Source organism: Cimex lectularius, unplaced genomic scaffold, assembly GCF_000648675.2.
Source record: "Cimex lectularius strain Harlan isolate CLEC.00 unplaced genomic scaffold, Clec_2.1 scaffold79, whole genome shotgun sequence".
NCBI lineage: Eukaryota > Metazoa > Arthropoda > Insecta > Hemiptera > Cimicidae > Cimex > Cimex lectularius.
Genome location: NW_019392727.1, coordinates 895,183 through 915,118, shown reverse-complemented (window position 1 = coordinate 915,118; position 19,936 = coordinate 895,183). Strand labels below are relative to the sequence as shown.

The 19,936-nt window shown below is 34.8% G+C and overlaps 2 protein-coding genes across 4 annotated transcripts; both read right to left on the bottom strand.

Moving 5' to 3' along the window:
• Window positions 1–2,408: 2,408 nt before the first annotated feature.
• LOC106663400 (KICSTOR complex protein kaptin-like) lies at window positions 2,409–10,889 on the bottom strand. Of its 3 annotated transcripts, none has more exons than XM_024226740.1 (10): window positions 10,807–10,889; window positions 7,470–7,711; window positions 7,325–7,407; window positions 7,085–7,276; window positions 6,833–6,999; window positions 6,396–6,580; window positions 3,200–3,287; window positions 2,998–3,133; window positions 2,777–2,929; window positions 2,409–2,679 (listed from the first exon to the last, which is right to left on the bottom strand). In XM_024226740.1, the coding sequence occupies exons 2-10, from the start codon at window positions 7,672–7,674 to the stop codon at window positions 2,572–2,574; spliced, it is 1,317 nt and encodes a 438-aa protein (XP_024082508.1). In that variant the 5' UTR covers window positions 7,675–7,711; window positions 10,807–10,889; the 3' UTR covers window positions 2,409–2,571. The 3 variants fall into 3 exon arrangements, with proteins under 3 accessions (XP_024082508.1, XP_024082507.1, XP_014243706.1); XM_024226739.1 differs by having other exon boundaries at window positions 10,697–10,868; XM_014388220.2 differs by having other exon boundaries at window positions 7,085–7,261; window positions 10,697–10,866.
• Window positions 10,890–13,647: 2,758 nt separating this feature from the next.
• Window positions 13,648–18,156, bottom strand: LOC106663401. Its single transcript, XM_014388222.1, has 5 exons — window positions 18,037–18,156; window positions 15,580–15,817; window positions 15,423–15,505; window positions 14,404–14,497; window positions 13,648–14,151 (listed from the first exon to the last, which is right to left on the bottom strand). Exons 1-5 carry the CDS (start codon window positions 18,043–18,045, stop codon window positions 13,994–13,996), a joined length of 582 nt encoding a protein of 193 aa, XP_014243708.1. The 5' UTR covers window positions 18,046–18,156; the 3' UTR covers window positions 13,648–13,993.
• Window positions 18,157–19,936: the final 1,780 nt, after the last annotated feature.

The following is a 19,936-nucleotide window of genomic DNA, read 5'->3' as shown; positions in this document are numbered from 1 at the left end:
ACATCTTGGTCCTTTTTTGTTTAAGCTCTTAACAAATAATGTTTCCTCTTGTTAACTAAATATTAATTTTACACTTTTTCCATTTAGTAAAATTACAACGCTTATTAAACTGTTTGGCTTTCATCCATTTATTATTCTTTCAGGACTGTATAATTAATTCATTTGCTACAAATCGGGAGGTAGGTGTTATTTTTCTAAAACCTTTTTTCTTGTCGACAAACTGGTTAGTAAATGTTTATGAATCCATGGCTCTCTCATGAAATGGTTTCATCCTTATCTAACTTGCAGAAGTCAAGTGGTTAAGTTATCCTTATTCTCCAACAAATATTTTGAGCCCCTGGAGGTCCTCGAGGCCCATTTCTTGGTCCCATTTTGTTTAAGCTTATAACAAATAATGTTTCCTTTTTTAACCACGTATTAATTTTGCACTTTTTCCTTTAGTAAAATTACAATGCTTGTTCACAGTTTGACTTTCATCCATTTAGATCAGTGGTGCCCAAACGTTTTTGTCCCATAGACCCTTTTTTATTGTTAAAAACCCCCAAGTGAAAAAGCCTCATAAATGCTTAATATAAAAATTACAAATTAAAAAAAAAGGTTTTGTTGTAGAAGTATTTTTAAAATTATAAATATATATAAATTATAATATTAATTACTTTTGTTTAAAATAAAATAAAAAAAATTAATGACGAATGAACGTGATGAGATGTTATGTATAATTTCTAATCGGTTTCTTTCTTTTGTGATGAGGTTCATAACGACACTGAATCCAAGTTCTACCAAATAGGAAGATGGGAAAGCAGTCAACAACTTCTGTACAATAACCCATAATGCAGGATATAAAATTGGGATCTGTTTTTGTAACCAGAATTTGTGTTGTCCTTGTTCAAACATTGGTTTAAATTCCTCATTTGTGGATATTTCAATAAGCTGCTCCTGTATGTATGGATTCATCTGTGTTCGGGATCTGAGTTTGTTCACACGCAAAAGAGTTCAACACCCAGTCGGGAATATCCAAGTGAAGAATGTCTTCAAATCTTTGGTTCAGGTCTGTATGAAGAGCCGTTAAGTGTTGACAGTAAGCAAGCAAATCTTCATCTCTAATTTGCAATTTCGAAAGATTTGGAAACTGAGAGCATTCTCCTCGTCCCAAGTTTTGTTTGTAAAGAAAAAGTTTTGCAACAAACACACATATTACGCTTTTAGTTTTGTTTAAATTTAATTGGTCACCTTGTAGTTTCAAATTAGTTTCGTTAAATTTGGTTAAACATTGGGGTTTCAGGTTCATTGTTGTAAGTTTTTTTAACCAAATATTAGTCATTTGAGAATACAAAGTCAGTATTTTCTAAAGCTGTTTGAACTCTTATTTTTAATTTTAAGGTGGGGTCTTTTTTTTTATTTCTTTACAATTATTATTGTTTAGGAATTCTTCAACTTTAGAAACATATTTTTAGTGTTCAATGATAACTACTCTATTTCCTTTATCAGTTTTTAAAATATCATTGTTATTCCTTTTTAACTCTTTATCAATAAATCTAATTGTAGATGGGGGTTTCATTTTTTGGCATTTAGATTTATGAATTTTGGTTTAATTCCTTCAGCACATTTATATTTTATATTTGTATTTATTTTACTACAATCAACCAGCAGACCAAGATTTTGAAATCGGGATAGTTGTAACAATAAATCTGTGAGTAGTACCACCTTTTACAAAAGTGAATACTCACCCCACCTTCATCATTTTTACGAGAAATAAAAAGACTAGAATCATATTCTTGGAAGATGATCTTTTTTTGACATTCAGACGGCACCGGGGAGGCCTTATCCTCATGCGAGGTAATGGCAAAAAGCATATGGAATTGTATGGAACCTCTGGCAGAGGTCAGTGACACTAATAACCTTAACCTGGCAATGGTTTCTGGGCGTTTGGGACATAGGGTCGTTGAGAAAGTGGACGTGTTAACCAAACAAGGAGCCAGTATGAATTCTCTAGACCCCGAACCCTGCTCTGGCCCAACACCTTGCCACAAAATATAATACATCCAAAAATGTTTCCCTAATGAGTCAATAATCAAAGCTTGCCTGACCGGCTGGCCATAACCTCTTTTCTCAATCGTTCCAGCAGATTTGCATAAGTTGAACAATTATTTGGGAATCAGACACTAATGCATTTATTTACGAATAAAATATTTTAAGAATTGTTAGTCATAAATAAGATTTTATTTCCACTGTAATTCATAGTAGCCATATTTAAAAAATCACATTCCTAAAAATAAACAAACCTATTAGACAGTGTAACATTATATAATTTGTGTTGGAACTCACCATAGACATTGTTGGTTTCTTTTTTATTTATTTATTTTTTTTAATTTACCCATTTTGTATAAAAAATATTGTATATTATAATACAACAAGTATAATATTATTGCACTTATACAATTAACAATCAACATATTTTTTTACTATAAAATATAAACAACATAATTGACTTTGAACTTGCCCTCTAAAGAACAAGCAAACGTGGAAAACTTTAGTGATTATCCATGTGAGAAATGAAAGGCCGCCATTAATTTATATTGCTAGAATATCATCTTTTTCTTCACAGTTCTGGTTTCTGAGAATATTTTCCAGTATTTTAAGACGCTCATTGAAAAGTTTTAAAGTCTGTGGAGGTTTGTGCTGAAATATACAAAAGCTCTCATTATAAAGTATCAATTATCGTTGTACAAAATGACATTGAACAATAATTTTAAAAAGAAGCTTTAGCAAGTGTTACCTGAAAAATATGAATACCGGACATAGTAACTACTATCAGCTCATTTACACCATCTCCTGTAATGTCAATGTAATTTATGGAATGCAGCGCATGAGGGAATTTGTGAGTTCCTTCTAAAATCCATTTTCCATCAAACCTGTACAAAAGTAAGGCCTAAAATGAGAATAATGAGTAAAGATAATCCACAAATGTAACCAGTTAACAACATGAAATCAATCCACCTGAGCAAAAGTTCCTATTAGAAGTTCATGCTGCATATCCATATTTATGTCTGCATGGCATATACATAAAGGAGTGTCATATTTATCACTATCAGGTAACTGATGTTTCTCATTAAATCCATTTTCAAGGATATTCCTGTACAAAAATTCTCACTTTTATTTTTTAAAAAAACCTATATTTTATATCTAAAATTTACCGTACATGAACACAACTGCTGGATGAAGAGAATTCATAATGAGCAGATTATAACTTATTTCGGTAACTTCATGAAATAATTTAGCTGCTATCGCTAAAAGCAAAACCATATAATTGTATTCAATATTATATTGCTTGAGAAAAGCGTGCTGGCAAAGTCTTAAGCACTTAAACAATCAGGAATAAGGCCAATTTGAAAGAATAGAAAAAACACCCAAAATCAAATCTTTACAGCTATATAGATTTGTTAGGTTGTAAGTCTCATTTATTACTAATAGGTAGGGTTCACACCAGGTGATAAGGTAAACATCTTTAGGTCGTAAGCAATACATGATAACTGTCTTGTAATATTCGCAACACTCAGGCCTATAAAAAACCTGAAGGAACAACAAAATTAGTTCACACCTGCATGATTGCAACATGTGTCATGAAATACATGTATCAAGAGATATGGCCGGGTTGTCTCTTTCTTCAGTGTCGTACGATATTGTGAAGGGGGTGATGGGACTGGCTGGTTCATGCCTTATCGCATCTGTACGAACTTCACTTATCTTAGGATAAAAATTGTGTATCTAATGTTTCTTCAATAAATATCTTACAGCTCAGATAAAGCCTAAGAAATCAAGAAAATACACTGATAATATGTACAGATTCTCTAAGAGCAATACAGGAACTCAGGTGAAGATAATTTTCAGACCCATTAATAAGAAAAATATATGAACAACTGAAAGAGATTGATGCCAGTGGGAATAAGGTTGTCCTTTGAACCTTCATGTATGTGATATGTTATTCATTGGAATGAATATATTTATTTGCATGAATGAAGGGACTTATCCCCAATTACCCAGAGGAATAATGAGTACGCTTGGGTGAGTGTGGCACATCTAGGGAGTAAAAGTAAGTTATTAGCATGAATGGGATGGGTTTTACACCTCTTCACATTGAGGTTAAGGTCAGAGCACTAATCAGCTGCTACAGTTTAATTAGCGAGGGCAGCTGGAATCATAAGTGCAATAACATAGGTCACTCGAAAATTTCACAACTATTGACTAAGGTTACCGGCTAATTATTAAGCATTAGTGATAAAAAGATTAAAACCCCTTCGGGGAAAAAGGTAGTCAGTTTCAGGTAGTTGCCCCTTGTGATTACAATTATAGTTTGGATGATGACCATCGTAACATAGACTGCTACACAGATGGTTCACTTATCAAAGGTAGAGAGAGTGTACCAAAATTAGGAATCAGCATCTCCTCCCCTCTTGGTAATAACACCTCCGTTTTTCAGGCGGAAATCTGGGCCATTAATGTGTGTAGTGGAACACTTATGGAAAATAAAATTAAGGGAAAAGATATTAGAATTTTTTCTGACAGTCAGACTAGTCTTGGGCCATTACAAAAAGATTTGTCAACCTCACGACTGGTGGAGGAAACTGTAAATCTTATCAATAGGATCTCTTTCAGGTTTGTGAGCAAGGTAACCCTTATTTGGATACCAGCACATAAAGGACACCATGGCAATGAAAAGGCGGATGGCCTGGCCAAAGAAGGTTCTAATACTGTGTTTGTCGGGCCGCAACCGGTATTACCTCACTTTATGAGCCCAGCGAAAGGGAGTATTAATAACTGGGGCATGTAACAATTCCTTAGGGAGTGGAATTTATCCCCCGGACACAGGCAATCGAAAGAGTTTGTTAAGGCAATCAAACCAGCAGAATCGAAATGGCTATTCTTTATCTCAAGGAATGGAATTAGGAGGCTGATAGGTATTCTGACGGGCCACTGCCCACTGAGAAGACACCTCTTCGTAATGGGTATTCTACCAGATCCCTTTTGCTGTTTTTGCGAAATAAAAGAAGAAACGGCAAGGCACTACCTCTCAGAATGCGATAGGTACGCTAGGTCTAGATTCGAGACTTTTGAAGGAGAGGACATCACCAAATCACTCCCTGAGATTAAATGGTCCAAAATCTTGGGGTCTGTGAACAGGTCCAAGATATTTATGCAGGAGACGTGAGCCGACCAAGTCCCGGACCTTTTAGGGATGGGGTACAAGTCTACACAGGCATTTAACCCCTTGGGTCTTGGTCACCCACCCTGTATAATACATATATGGGGATGGGTTCGACTACACCCTGAGGAATATTGAGTAATCTGGGGAAGTGAATGTGACCAGACTTTTATGTTTGTAGCAAGTGTGAATGTAATTTATTACTTTGTTGGATCCTTGACTGTTCCTCATGGGGGGGGATCTAATTTATTACCGCAAATGGAGTGGTTTATCCTCAATTACCCAGAGGAATCGAGTATTCTGGGGTAGTGTGAATGTATTGTGGTGTTTGAATGTAATTTGTTAGGGTGAATGAAGAGGCTCATCCCTAAAACCCCAAGTAATATCTATTACTTTAGGGTAGTATGAATGAAAGTTTGAATGTAATTTATTATTGAAAAATGGCAAAAAGGAGGGAAAACTCAAAAGGTGGGGTTGAGATAGGATGTTGGTGTCCAAGTGGATCGAGGTCACGACAGCTCAAGTGGTAGAGCAGCGGCGTATCTAGCCGAAGATCGTGGGTTCGAATCTCTTGCCATTGACTTTTTTTATCTCAACTAAAAACCTTAATTAATTGGTCAAGCGGACCACGAAATTAGTGAATGTAATTTATTAGCTTGAATGGAGGGGTTTATCCGTACTACCCCGAGGAATATCGAGTATTCTGGGGTAGTGTGAATGAATCCAGGAATGCAATTTATTATCATGAATGTGGAGCTTATATCCAATTACCCCGGGGTAGAGTGAATGCTTACCAGACTATTATGATTTGTATATATATTATTTTATTCACAACTGATGAAGCCCTGGAGTACAGAGAGGCTGGCAATAGGATAAAGAAAAGAGAGTTGTTTACCCTTATATCATACAACATTACAAATTGGCAGGAGAAACTTTAAAAGAAATTATAAGGATTAAACACGGGAAAGACAGAAAAGAATTGAGGGCTGTCTGTTAATCTTGTAAATTATTATTAATAGTTCCCAATTATTAATATTATTAATTAGTAATAATAAATATAGTAAAAATGAAAGTGATATATTCCTCAAAAGCTTGACAAAGAAATTTACTTTCTTTCAACTTGATTTTACCTCTGATTTTATAATAAAAATTATTTTAAAGTTTGATATGAATTGCATTGAGATAACATACATACTTCTATCAGATGATGTATGGGTCAAAGGAAGCCTAGGTGTTGCCGTGTTTTCCAGCGAAAACAATAGAACACTTGATATTGGAGCATCATATTGTTCTGAAAAACTTTGAAGTGTCGTACCGTTTAAACTATCGACTAGAACAAATTTTGCAAAACCGCATTCACAACCAAAAGCAGTCAGTCTTCTGTAAAACAAAACAAAAACTTATAACTGGAGTGTACAGTTTATGCAAAGTAAAAGCAGAATAAAAATTGAACTGCAGAACTGAAGGACCTAACTTGATATAATTCAAATGAATATATTTATATACCAAATACCTATATGAATACATTTATGTATATACAAGGTTAACACATTTTGCTTACTGCACGAATAGTTGCATTTCCAAATGCTCACATGTCCTTTACTTATATGTTATTAAATACATATACCTGACCTTTTTAAGTCTCTTGTGTGCTTTACATCTATCCAAAGTACCACACTAGGCAAGGATGAAAATTCAGGGAATGCATCAGAAATATCAGTCTCACAATATGTATGATTTTGTGGATCTTCTCTGAACAAGTGCACTTTTAAATCACTACCAGACATAAGCCAAACAACCTAAAGAAATGATGATTCAATAACAACAGACTCAGATCATTAATAATCAGATGTAGGAATCTAGGATGTCAAAATGCAACTTTACCTCTTTTGAAAAATCCATATTAATTAAGTATGTGTGAATTAAATGATATGGAGTAAATGTTAATTCAAGCATTAGGCAATTTTGAGCAATGCTTTCTAAGTTAAGATCCGCACCTTCTTCTATTTCCTGTTCGGTATAGACATTAAGGTAAGTTTCTGCACTTTGGTCATTGTTAACCTGAAAATGTTTATTCTAAAAAAATACTCAACACTAAGATGAAAAATAAATGTTATATATTACTTTAATTATGGCAATCCCAATAAAAAAGTCATCTCTTGTCGATGATCGATTGAATGAATCAATAGAAATAATTTCAGCTCCAGCTGAAACCACATAATATAACTGAACATGTGTCTAGTGTTTGATATATTAAAAGCAAACATACGTGGAATATATGTAAACGGAACTTCTTTAACGCACGGTTTTAAACTTCCGTCTACTCCATTGATAAGTTCGCAACAAAATATTTTTCTTTTCAAAATTGCAATCAGCACTTTGTTCATGCCATTTGTCAACTGGAGGTTAGTAAAGGAATAAATGTTTCCCTGGTTAGGCAATTTGTAATAATGAGCATCTTGGAAACTTTCCATTTTATATATTTTCAATAATGATTGTAGGTAGATTGATCTAAACAAATACATTTTTACATACAAATTAGTTTAGGAAGGGCTATCATCCAACAATAACAAAAGTATTGCAATCATAAATGTTTATTACTTATCAACCGGTTGTTCAATAATTTGTTGAAGTACACGCTTCTCAATACTTCAACAAATTAATAACCATAAATATAGGTAAAAATTAAAGCTGAAATTAGAATCTGTCAAAAAATAATGTACTAGGCAAACGTTGCTAAAGTCACGGACATTTTATGAATAATTTATTTTTTGAGATTAAAACTTTTTTTTATATCTTTGGTAGATTACCAAATGAATTTAGTTGGGATGGTAGGGCAAAGTCACAAAATCTCCTCCTAATTTTGGTGGAACACACCGAGCAACCTTGGTCTACATGCCAGACACATGCAAGCTTTGGCCCAAAAGTGTGTGTGACAACCTCGAATGATCTATTCTTAATCGGGTAAAGATGTCTCTTCTTCTATGAGTCAGATCTTCAAGGGCATCAACTGTGCTCTTAATATATAAGAGCTTCTCTGCCATTATTTTTTACAAAAGGTATGATGCATTATTTAAGAAAGCACTTCTCGCAGTGGTAATTGTATTAAAGTGTATTTTTTTTTCTGGGGTACACAGCAGAGGTCATATTATCAACCCATCAACACTGATACACAAACTGGACCAAATTAGAGTTGCAAATGTACTGCTTTATCGAAATACATAAATTACTCGAAATAACAAGATTTGTTTTGAGCATCTCAAGTTGATAAATTCAATATTGAACAGTTATAAATAATTAAACTACAGTGACAATCGTGCTATTAAAAAATCACGAACATACAATAGGTTCAGAATCAACTGAAAGTAATTGTTTAGCTAATAACCAGAAATAAATTTGTAAGGCAGATTTGGAGAATTGGCTTAATTCCATAAACAAATTTTGCTGCACATTTGATTTATCCACACATCGGACTAGAGACTGAAATTTATCAATCAAGTTCACATGTTTTATTTCCTACATTTGCAGTCAAATTTATTTATGACGGCTTCACTGAAATATTGACAGTGTTAATTATTATTTATTCCATTCCATTGCTGAATAGTGCCATAGTTGAATTGTTTTGTACACATTCTCAAACTAGTCATTCACACTAATAAATACATTCCATCTCAATATACGCAAAGAAACACAAGATGAGATATCTATAAAGAACTATATCCCAAATACTTGCTGCCATATTTAAGTATATTTATCATATCGGGTGGAATTCTCTGTACATCAATTAAGTGGGACATGTCGAGCAAAATTTCTCTACAAGCCCGACAAATACGTGGGCTTTGGCCCGAAAGTAAGTGTCCTGGGTCAACCTCTCTTGGCCTATTCTTATTCAGGTGAGGATCATCTTTCTCTGTGAGTCAGGTCCTCCGAGGGCCACCTATCGACAGTGCTCTTGATATGCGAGAGCTTCACTGATCCGGCCCACTGACACTGCCTTTCTTTTAATTATCTTTTATATTGCATTTTTAGTGTCAGGGGGCTGGATCGTGGTGGTTAAGTCCGGAGGTTAGCCTTACACACCTTGTCTGCTTTTTTGTTACCCTCCAGACTTATATGTCCAGGTACCCATACAATAGCCACTGTTTTGCCTGATGTTCTTGTTTGAGGGTCGATGGAGGACGTCATGGACAGCAGTAACCATGCTGAGGGAGTAGGTGCAGACTAGGTAAGCAGAGCCACATTGTCTCAGATCACCTCAATTCCGATGTGTAAACGCTACAGTGTGGGGAAAGTGACCCATGACATGGACGCACCCTCACTGATCTTGGACACATCAGTGAAGACAAGGCAAAAACTGCGTACCTCGATCTAAGTTCAAAAAACTTAGCTCGGTAAGGCCCTGTTTACACTATGCCGGACCGGCAGTTTTGCTGGAAACTGGTGTCGGACATAGGTGTTCACCTTAGACACTCAAGTCCTCACCTCAGTCGAGTTAAAACCCAGACCTGAGTGCTCAGTGGACAACAAAATTGTTGTGTTGTGGTGGTATTTTAGAAGATAATGAGTAAAAAAAAAAAAAATGGGTACATTCTATTTTACAGGAAAGATATTTCACTAGGAACATTTGAAACATTAATGGGTGAACTGAGAAATGATGAAATAAAGTTCTTCAATTATTTGCAAATAACAGCATCATCTTTTGATGTTTTTGTTTGTATTCGTCTAGGGTTTTATCCCACAGTACAGGCTCTCCCGGACCAGCAAAATTAAAGTTTCTGTGTTTGATTTCATGATACGCACGTGCATGCATCTGACTAACAAAATGCGAACGCCAAAATGACCCGACGCCTGTGTTTCTATACCTTCTATACCCCTTGAACTACCTAATGACTACCTAAAGCTACGGCAGTGCAGAGCTCGTTCACATTACGCCAGTCTGGGCATTTAGCCGGCTCTCAGCAGTGCCAAAACATCTGACAAAAATGCTGGACTCGGTATTTTTGCCGGATCTGGCTAAATGTGAACAACTTCATATAAAATGTACAGCCAATGGCCATTCCAGCAGTTTTACCAGCCTGGCAAAACCGCCGGTCTGGCATAGTGTGAACGGGGCCTAAAGGTATGAAGGAGTTGACAACTTGGCTAACACGGCGAGTCCTGAACGAATACAACCAGGAAGACCCAGGGCGGAATCAGCAGGTACTGTTCCCAGTGTAATCTCTGCCCTCTAAGGCTTTCTTCAAGCGTATTCCCAGGGGTTGTGACTGAAGCCATAGATATAAGTTATATATATTATCTATAATTTATATATACCAGACAGCAGATGAATCAAATAAAATAGTAAAAATATTAAGGAAGGCCATTTTCTTTTTTGTCTTTAGCGTATCTAACAAACCTTGAAAATGACTCAGGAGTAAGGAAGGTGTTGTAGTCTTAGAACTAAAAAAAAATTAAATTTTGAAGATTGTTAATTTTGTTTAAAAAAAAAATCATTACCATAAAAACAACCAAATTTTCACACAATTCATGAACTCATCTTATAAAATTCTCTATAAATATCACCTCTGAAGGTCTAACACAGAATATTTTCGAATTTTTCGCCTTACGTTTAAAACTAACTTGCCGCAAGCCCGCAAACTTGTTATTGTTGATAAGGATAAGAGTCCATAGCCTGCAACGGGATGCCGATGATAATCGATTTGTTCTCATTCCATCTGATATTAAACGTTGGTTAATTGATTTATTTACATATACAGGCAAATATACAGGTAATAAATTAGGATTATATATATATAGGACTGATTTTTCGGATTCGTCCGGAAACTGAATTCTCACCTTATATACATTAGGGTAGATGTTCCTCAGGGAAGCATACTTGGCCCATTTATATTTTCACTATACATTGCAGATACATTAGCAGACACGTGTTAACAGTTCAACACATACAACACTTGAATGAATTAACAGTATGGTTCAGAAAGTGAAGAATGAAGGGAAACCTGACAAAAGGCGTAAGATAAATTTTATCTTATGTGAAAGTATCTATCTTTCAGTGAGTATAAATGGAACCCCATTGCTTACCACTGACCTTGTGCATTATCTTAGATTTTTAATGGATAAACGACTGACTAGGAATCCCCACACAACGCTGAAAAGACCAGAAACAAACTGACATTATAAATTATTAAAAAAGCTACTTAATTCACAATAAAAAGTAGACATTAAAAACAAACTAGCTACTTGATTCACAATTAAAAAAAAAAAAAGATATTGTAAACAAACTTATTTTACAAAAAAGCCTCAGGCCAAGTTTAGAGATTATAAAATGGACATATAACAAATAATGGGTATCAGGTTTACAAAAAAAAAGTTTTTATTATCCCCCTGGCAGTGCGGGGTTGTAACGCTATTTTTACATAAAATACATAAAGGGGGCAAATTAGTATTATAAAACTTTTTTTGTTTTAAACATTTTAACATAACTTATTTTTTTAAAGGCTTGCATTAGATTAATCTATAGTTAATATATTTCCTGTTAGTTGAATTCTAATTCTTCTAATGGGAGAGTGGAACTGGTAGTTAGTGGAGCAGTGAAGGACATTGAATAATGATAAATTACTAATTTTGTATTTAAGGACATTGAACCTTATACAGGAAAGAAGTTTAGGACTTGAATTCAAGTTATTTAATAATTTGTAATGCAGTCACATAGTCAAAGCTAGTTTGTCTTGCCTGTAGACGTGTGTGTGTGTTCAAGAGTGTCAATGTTCAGAATAGACACGAGATCAAAGTTGCAATCAAAATTGTGGTTCAAATACCAATAACACTATCTAAGAAAGCAGTGTTGAACCTTTTTGATATTGTTGATTTGAGAGAAGTAGTGAGAAGACCAGACATAGAAGAAAATTCAAGTATTGCTCGAACAACAGAGGTATAGAGTAGACTCAATATTTTTAAAAGATTCTGAATAGTGAATTAAAAGGCCAAGTGTTTTAGAGTTTTCAACCAAATTTTTAGATGGTATCTGAAGAATAATTGATAGTGAAACTGAATTCCTAAATCTTTAATTACATCAACTTTAGGAAACGTTTAATTATTTGTAGAGTAAATGAAGTTTAAGTCAGCAGATTTTGCAATTCTAGAAAAGGAAATATGACTGCATTTAGATATTAAGGAAAAAGATCGTTCAAAGAGTACCATTTATGAAGAGAAGTAAGTTTGTTCTGAAGTATGACTTTATCATACCTTGATTTAACGGCCTTAAATAGTTTAAGATCATCAGTGTAGAAGATCAAAGAGTAGAAATTTAGTATCAGAAAAAGCAGATGAAATATCGTTAATAAAAAGAAGAAACAAATGTGTACTAAGATGAGAGTGCCCAGGTATGCCTAAACAAACAATAAATCTTCTTTATTAAAATTTTTACCCACTTATCAAATTTTAATGTATGACAAAAGGAGTCGTTGAGTCATAAACGTAACACATGTACAAAGATAATATATCGCAACAATGTTTTTGACAAGAGGAATTATAAATTTTTCATTTCTAAACTGTTCGCTTATGGTGTCCCTGGTTCCTTGCTTAAATGGATTCACAGTTATTTGTATGCCAGACCCTAAGTCGATAAAATAGGATCTTGGCTGCTTTTGGTGTGCCTCAGGGCTCTCACCTTGGACGGATTATTTCTATTGTTTTTATGTGAAATTCACTATTCTTCCAATTGTTTATAATGTTTATATTAAACATTTGGTATTTAATAAATTTTGTTTTGTATGTAACATTATGTTTGCTGTTTTAAATATTACTGATTACTTATTTATATAAGCTTAAATCTGCACACACATGTACAGAGTTGAGCCTAGTGCTTCTCGCAGACCACCTGCAATTCCAGCTTTTGTAATTTACAATAAATTATCAACAGGTCTTTAGAATCATCCACCCTGGGTGTTAGGAATCCAAGGTAAGACCTTGGTCTTATCCGTCCAGCCGCTTAGATTGGGCTCCAAGGCCTATCTTCAGCTAGTACATTTCAGCCCCCAATGCAATAATCCATTATCCCCAATAATCCATCCCTCCTAAATCCTAAATCCATTCACCACACTCTCACTCACTTTTTTTTTTTTTTTTTTTTTTTTTTAATGGTCAAAATTAAAGATATGCAAATGCATGTTGAGAGACATTGTCGAATAGGTTTTAATAGCATAGATCTGCTATCTGAAGTAATACTTCAAAATGGGTAGAAAATACAAATAAAAATGCTTTAAAAAGTATTTTCATTTAGACTAATTAATCAATGTACATTTTCAAAATTAACAGAAGACACTTAAAAACTCTAAAGATTTGGTATGAATTTATAATTAATTTACAAAAATTATGCTTATAAGTTGTAATAACTATTAGATCCATTCTTTTTGAAGAATTCATAAATCAGATAAAACAAAAATTCATTTAGTTTGGACATTTTAATTCGAAACAATTTTGACAACACAAATTTGAAACAAACAACAAACAAATTCATTTTTGCATTACAAGTGTAATTTACATTTAGTGTTTCTGCCATTTGCTGAAATTAAATTTGAAAGACAAAATTTTATTTTTATGCAACATAAGTCATATAAAGTCACTAAAACCTCTTTTAAGACAATATAAAAACTGCTAAAACATTGCTGTCATTCAAAGCCATGGCATAAATAAATAATATTACAAGTGACATATAAAAAAAACAATAAATTATTAACTTTTCAATTGCCGTCTCTGATCCAAGTTTCATTGTTGATTATTCTATCATATTTTTTATCCACAAAGATGTTTAAATTCATCAACTGTACAATTTCTTGTACAGCATTTCATCACTGTATCCCTAATATCCCGATAAAGAAGGTTTCCATTGATTCCCTTACTATGGAGTTCTTCTCTATTCATCCAAGGGACCGGGATGCCTGCAATGTCACCTACAAAATTGAGACAACTGTAGATTATTTCGAAAAAAAAAGTTAATTATTTTCTGTGCAAATTAAAACAAAAATGGCCATTAATGAAAATTCTATAAGACAAACAAGAGTAAAACTTCAGTTCTAGTTAATTATTGATAGTGAACTACAAATACAAGAACATCTTATTTAGCTCATTCAACTCTCCAATGAATCCTTGGTTTTTCTTAAAAAGTTCACATAATAATTATTAGAAATTATTAATGGTCAAACCTGAAGGCATTGAAGCACCCTCCAGACCTAGCAACCTTCTGAAGCGGCCAAATCCCGGATTGTCGGATATCTTCATGAAGTTTTGCCAGTCAGACTAAAAAAAGGTATACAAAAGTAATTTTAATTAAGTAGTTAAATTTATTTAATCATTTGTGGTTTAAAGGAGAAGGAGAGATTCCAAAGGCTTGGTGGTCATCCTTTATCATTTAGTCATCCCAATCCTAAAGCCGGGCAAACCGTCAGACCTTCCCAATTCGTATCGTCCTACTTCCTTAGCCTCTTGTGTTGAAACAACGTGTGAAAGTATGGTAAAAGGAGACACTTCAGTGGTGGTTAGAAAAAAACCTCGAAGCTTTCATCCAGCCAGTATGGATTCCGAAAAAATTTATCGAGGCAAAAGTTGACAGATGTCGGGCTTCCAAACTTATTTGTTAGTTATATTTTGGTCTTAATTTTGAGCAGAAAATTACAAAGGGATCAATGTATGGTCCAAGAAACTTGCACGAAAGGATTCCACAGGTGGTATCTTGAGCTCGTTGTTACATGCAATTTGCACAGCTGATTTAATGAAGAATTATCAAAAAAGAGGTCAAAGTCGTACAACATGCGTTCGATATTTGTTTGTATGCAGTGGGTAATTGAAAAATGTTAAGGAGACTTTTAAAGTAAGGTTAGGTTAAAAGTGTCCAATTGGACGTCCTCAAATGGGCTGGGGGTGGCCCGAGGTTCTTTGGGTCCAAACTAGGGACTTTTGATATTTCGTTAGTTTAAGAAAGTATTTCTACATATTGTGACCAATTTTCGACCAGATTGGTACACGAGATCAAGTTGAACTATCTGGGTTGAATTGCCTGGAGAATGGAGGCAGCATATGCACATCCCTCAGATAAGACGTCGGCAAAGTTAAATAGAATCCAACTCTGTTTGAAGGATGAAGCAAGAAAAAAAAACTGTAGAGACTACATGAACAATAATTCAATTTTTAAACCTAAACAAATTATTCTTTATAATTGACTAACCTGAAAATTTCCGAATTTATCCGTTGTCCTTTTGTTTTTGAATAGTTTGAAAGGTACTTCTCGCCAATGTTTATGATTCCGGTCTGAAAAAAAAAAAAAATAGTGAACTGTCATTCTAGAAAAAGGCTTTTTATTTATCTGTGAAACCAGTATTTACAATTTAAAGGTGCATGGAAAATTTCGTTGTCTGCGGTCACATAGTTTCCCACATCGTCAAAGTGTTTGTCGAATTCTTCTTCGACTACTTTCATCACATCATCATTTGACACTTCTCGTTTGGCGTATGAACATGCAGTAGCGACCATAAAGCGAAGGTAATCTTTGCTGCATGTCGGTTTCATAAAGGCAAATGTGTTGCGTGCTGCGAAAGCGAGGATTAGAAAAAGTTTCAGTACCTGAAACGAATTTAATTATTTTATAATGCATTATATCGCATTTTATGATACCGAAAACGAAAAATAACGCCTCACATACTTGGAGTAATAGATAAAAATATAACTCATACATATTTTTTGCCTAAGTACATCTTTAACAATTAATAACTACACTGACAGGCAAAAAATTCCACCCCCTTGTAAGATAACTTGGTTTGTATATAATTTTATATATTAATCAAAATTTCACGTTTTTTAATGTTAATAATTAAGTCTTGCCTAAAAAAGTAAAAAAAAAATATATAAATTGCTAAGGAAAATGAAAAAAAAAAGACGGACAGATAAAATTTGTTTAAATTACCCCATCCCTAAAAGGTTCGGGACTTGGTCGGCTCACGTGTCCTGCATTACCTGTTCACAAACCCCAAGATTTTGGACCATTTAATCTCGGGGAGTGATTTGGTGATGTCCTCTCCTTCAAAGATTTCAAATCTAGACCTAGCATACCTATCACACTCTGTGAGGTAGTGCCTTGCCGTTTCTTCTTTTATTTCGCAAAAACGGCAAAAGGGATCTGGTAGGATACCCATTACGAAGAGATAAAATTTGAAGTCTTTTCGGAGGATCTACGGAAGAGGTCAAACACAGAGAAAACTTCCTTTCGGTTTTTTCATGTTTTAATTGTTTTTTATATGATAATAAAACAGGCCCTGAAGTTGACAGTATAAAACTGTCGAAAGCTCAGCGAAAACAGAAAGGAAGTTTTCTCTGTGTTTGACCTCTTCCATAGATCCTCCGAAAAGACTTCATGTTTCCAGCAGGTCGATAATCTAGTTCATCGTTAGATAAAGTTTGTTTAAATTTTGTTTTAGATTTTTAATTAACATTTCAATGTCGCGTATTGTCTCCTCTTGCCTTAATTACATGTCGAAAACGCCTCGGCATACTTTCTACCAGTCTGGAAATGCCTCTTTGCTGGAGGTTAGCCCATTCTTCACGAAGAGTAATTTCAAGATCGTGGATTGTATCAGGAAGTGATGGACGTGCTCTTATTCGTCATTTGAGGTTATCCCATAAACGTTCGATGTGTTCAAGTCTGGAGAACGGGCTGGCCAAGCAAAGACCCTGATGTTACGCTGTTGAAGGTACGTTTGTACTATGCGACTGACATATGGACGGGCATGATGTTCCAAAATTTCATCCACATAGCGAGTGACCGTCAAAGACCCTCAAAGAACAACAATCAACTCTGTGCGACTCTCCATTGAAATTCCTGCCCACACCATCACTGAGCTACGTTGAAAAGGTTGGCTCTGGGAAAAATTACAACGACAATTTTCACGCTCATCTGGTGATCTTAGAGCAAATCTACATTCATCTGTAAAAAGTACAGCAGACAAATCGTCTAAAGACCAAGGGCTGTTTTCTCGAGCAAATGCGAGCCGTGCAACTCTGTGTTCTGGTCAATTCTCGTCCTCATACGGGGTGAAAACCTATCAGTCCATACTGATTTAATCTTATTCGATCAATGCGTTCAGAAATTTGGACACTTCGAACTTCCTGGAGCTGATGAATCCCTTGAACAACAGTAAGGTGCCGGTTTCGAAAAATTCCCAAAGTCAAAAAACGATCATCCTATGGTTATGTACCTAGGGCATCCAGAACCGGGCCTTCTATGGTTGGACCCAGTTTCTCGAAAACGTCTAACGGCGTCTCGCAGTGTTTCGTAGGGAATAGCAACATACGTGATGGAACGTCCATCATCAATAAGTGTCACTCCACGCTCAACATCCTCAGCACTAAGTGGCACTTTTAAGTTTAAAAAATGAAATTAAGAAAACAAAGATGGAAACTAAACAGTTTATTGCTTCAGAATTCAAATGAGACTGAATAAACATTTTAAATTCCGTAAAAATTAAAAATTGAAAAATCCTATATCTTTGTCTTGGATTAAGGATTAAGTGTGTTTACCTCTAATTGATATTCCCAATGTAAAACATAGCATAAACAAATTAGTAAGAACAATAAAACAAACAAACAATTCTTTTATCGAGAAAATGAAAAAAAAACAACATTTGGGTGGAATGTTTTGCCTGTCAGTGTAACATAACATGTAATTATATATAATAAAATAATAATAATAAAATCTTCAAAAATCTAAGGTGGTCAAGTGAAAGTTTAGCAGTTTGAGGCACTATATTTTATGAACACCCAATGCTTTTGTACATAAATTTACTTACAACGTCCATGTTGGTGATGTGTTTCCAAAGGATAAAATCTCTGATCAGAACAGTCTCGCGTTCGCAGTTGGACTGAGGAGACTATCGCAGCGGTACTGTCTTTTTTACCTTCGACGTGATTCAGGAAGGCATTTTGTCACATTAATCTATCGCGTTAATCTGTAAAATTGCTAACTAAATTGGAATATTTTCCTAGAAAAAATGTCTCACTGACGATAGTTCTGAATCGTTTTCATTGCTTCCGCAATTGTTCGTAGTGCCATATTTCCTTCCTTGAAATCGGAATGGCCAAAAGTAGCTCGGATTTTTAAGCACCTGTTGTGCAATAAAGATATAAAATTGAAGATAAATTCAAAACGCTCTAACAAAAATTTTCTCTACATGCAAATGTGTTTGTTATTTGTTTTCAATTGCAATTTCAACACGATTATTATTGTGGTTTTATAAGAACGTTTTCTTTCCGGAATTATTATCGTCAGTTTCATTTCTTTCATTCTTGTCTATGTTCATAAAACTAAAAACAAGACCGTTATAGAGGAAATCACTTGGAACACATTGGAGTATGTTAAATAAAATTTTGCTTTGAAGAAAGGCAAGATAAGATGATCGTTCATTTCTGTCACTGCATATCACCAAATATATTGCTTATATATCTCGTTTTAGTTCTTTAGAGAAAGGTACTTGAGCTAGTTTTATATAGTGGAAGGAGATCGTGACAAAAAATCTAGGGGTGACGGTGGGAATCGAACCTACGACCGCGGTATCTACGAGCGGTCCTCTCTGGATCTTCTTAAATGGTCTATACTGTCTTCTGACCCAATATACAAGAGAATTGCTTTTGAAGCTTCTGTGTCTACAAATAAAAGTACATAATAATTAATAATTTTCCCTATATGTTTTGTCCGATTTTTCATTAGTGTTGATTCTTTCGTGTCCTGACGCCCAAGGAAGGATTTGCGTAGGTGACCCAGGGTTTCGAAAACGTTAGACACCACTTGTTTATTCCCTCTCACCAATTCGGCTTCCGGCCTCATCATTCCACGATCCACCATCACCGCCCCTTCGCAAACTATACAGGTAGTTTATTCTCTAACTCGAATCCTATCAAAGCTACCTCCAACATCCAAGAGCACCTTGAGCTTATCGAAGACTGGCGCAAATAGTGGAAGACACCGAATGAAGAAAAATGTACTCAGTGTACGTTCTTAATGAAAAAATAAATAAATAAAATAAAAACCGTCTTGGACTCCATTGTACATCAACAACAAAGAGATACCGATTTCCGTTCGGTACTTAGGATTATACTGAGACAGCAGACTGACGTGAATCCCCAAGACAATAAAAAAACAATTTTAACATGAGAATTGAACTACGAAGACTTCTAGGACCTGTCTTGAACGACAAAACTAAACTATCCTTGTACAAGACTTTATTGCGACCAATTCATACTTTCGAAATGTGGGGTTCTGCCAAGCCATCCATCATCCAGAGCATCCATTCCTTCCTATCAAACGTCCTCAGATAAATTGTCAAAGCTCCTTACTACGTCACTAACCTCACTATTCACAACCACCTCAACATCCTTTTGTCAACGAACGTCAACGTCCGTTCCCTGTTACAATAGTTTCACACCAACCTGCCGAATAGTTTTGTTCTCACTTCCATATAACTACTTAATTAATAATTATGTGTATCGTTAAGAAACCATATTGTAGACAGATGTTTTTATTGGCATAGATAAAAATACAATACAAAAGATATTTTCTGAGTCTAGCGTCCCTTCCGCCAGAGAACCGGTCCATCGGGGCAGGACCCAACCTACTTCCTAATTTTTCTTGAAACAACAAAAAACAAATTGAAACTATTCATATCTTATTTAATAATTTTGTTGATTGTAAAC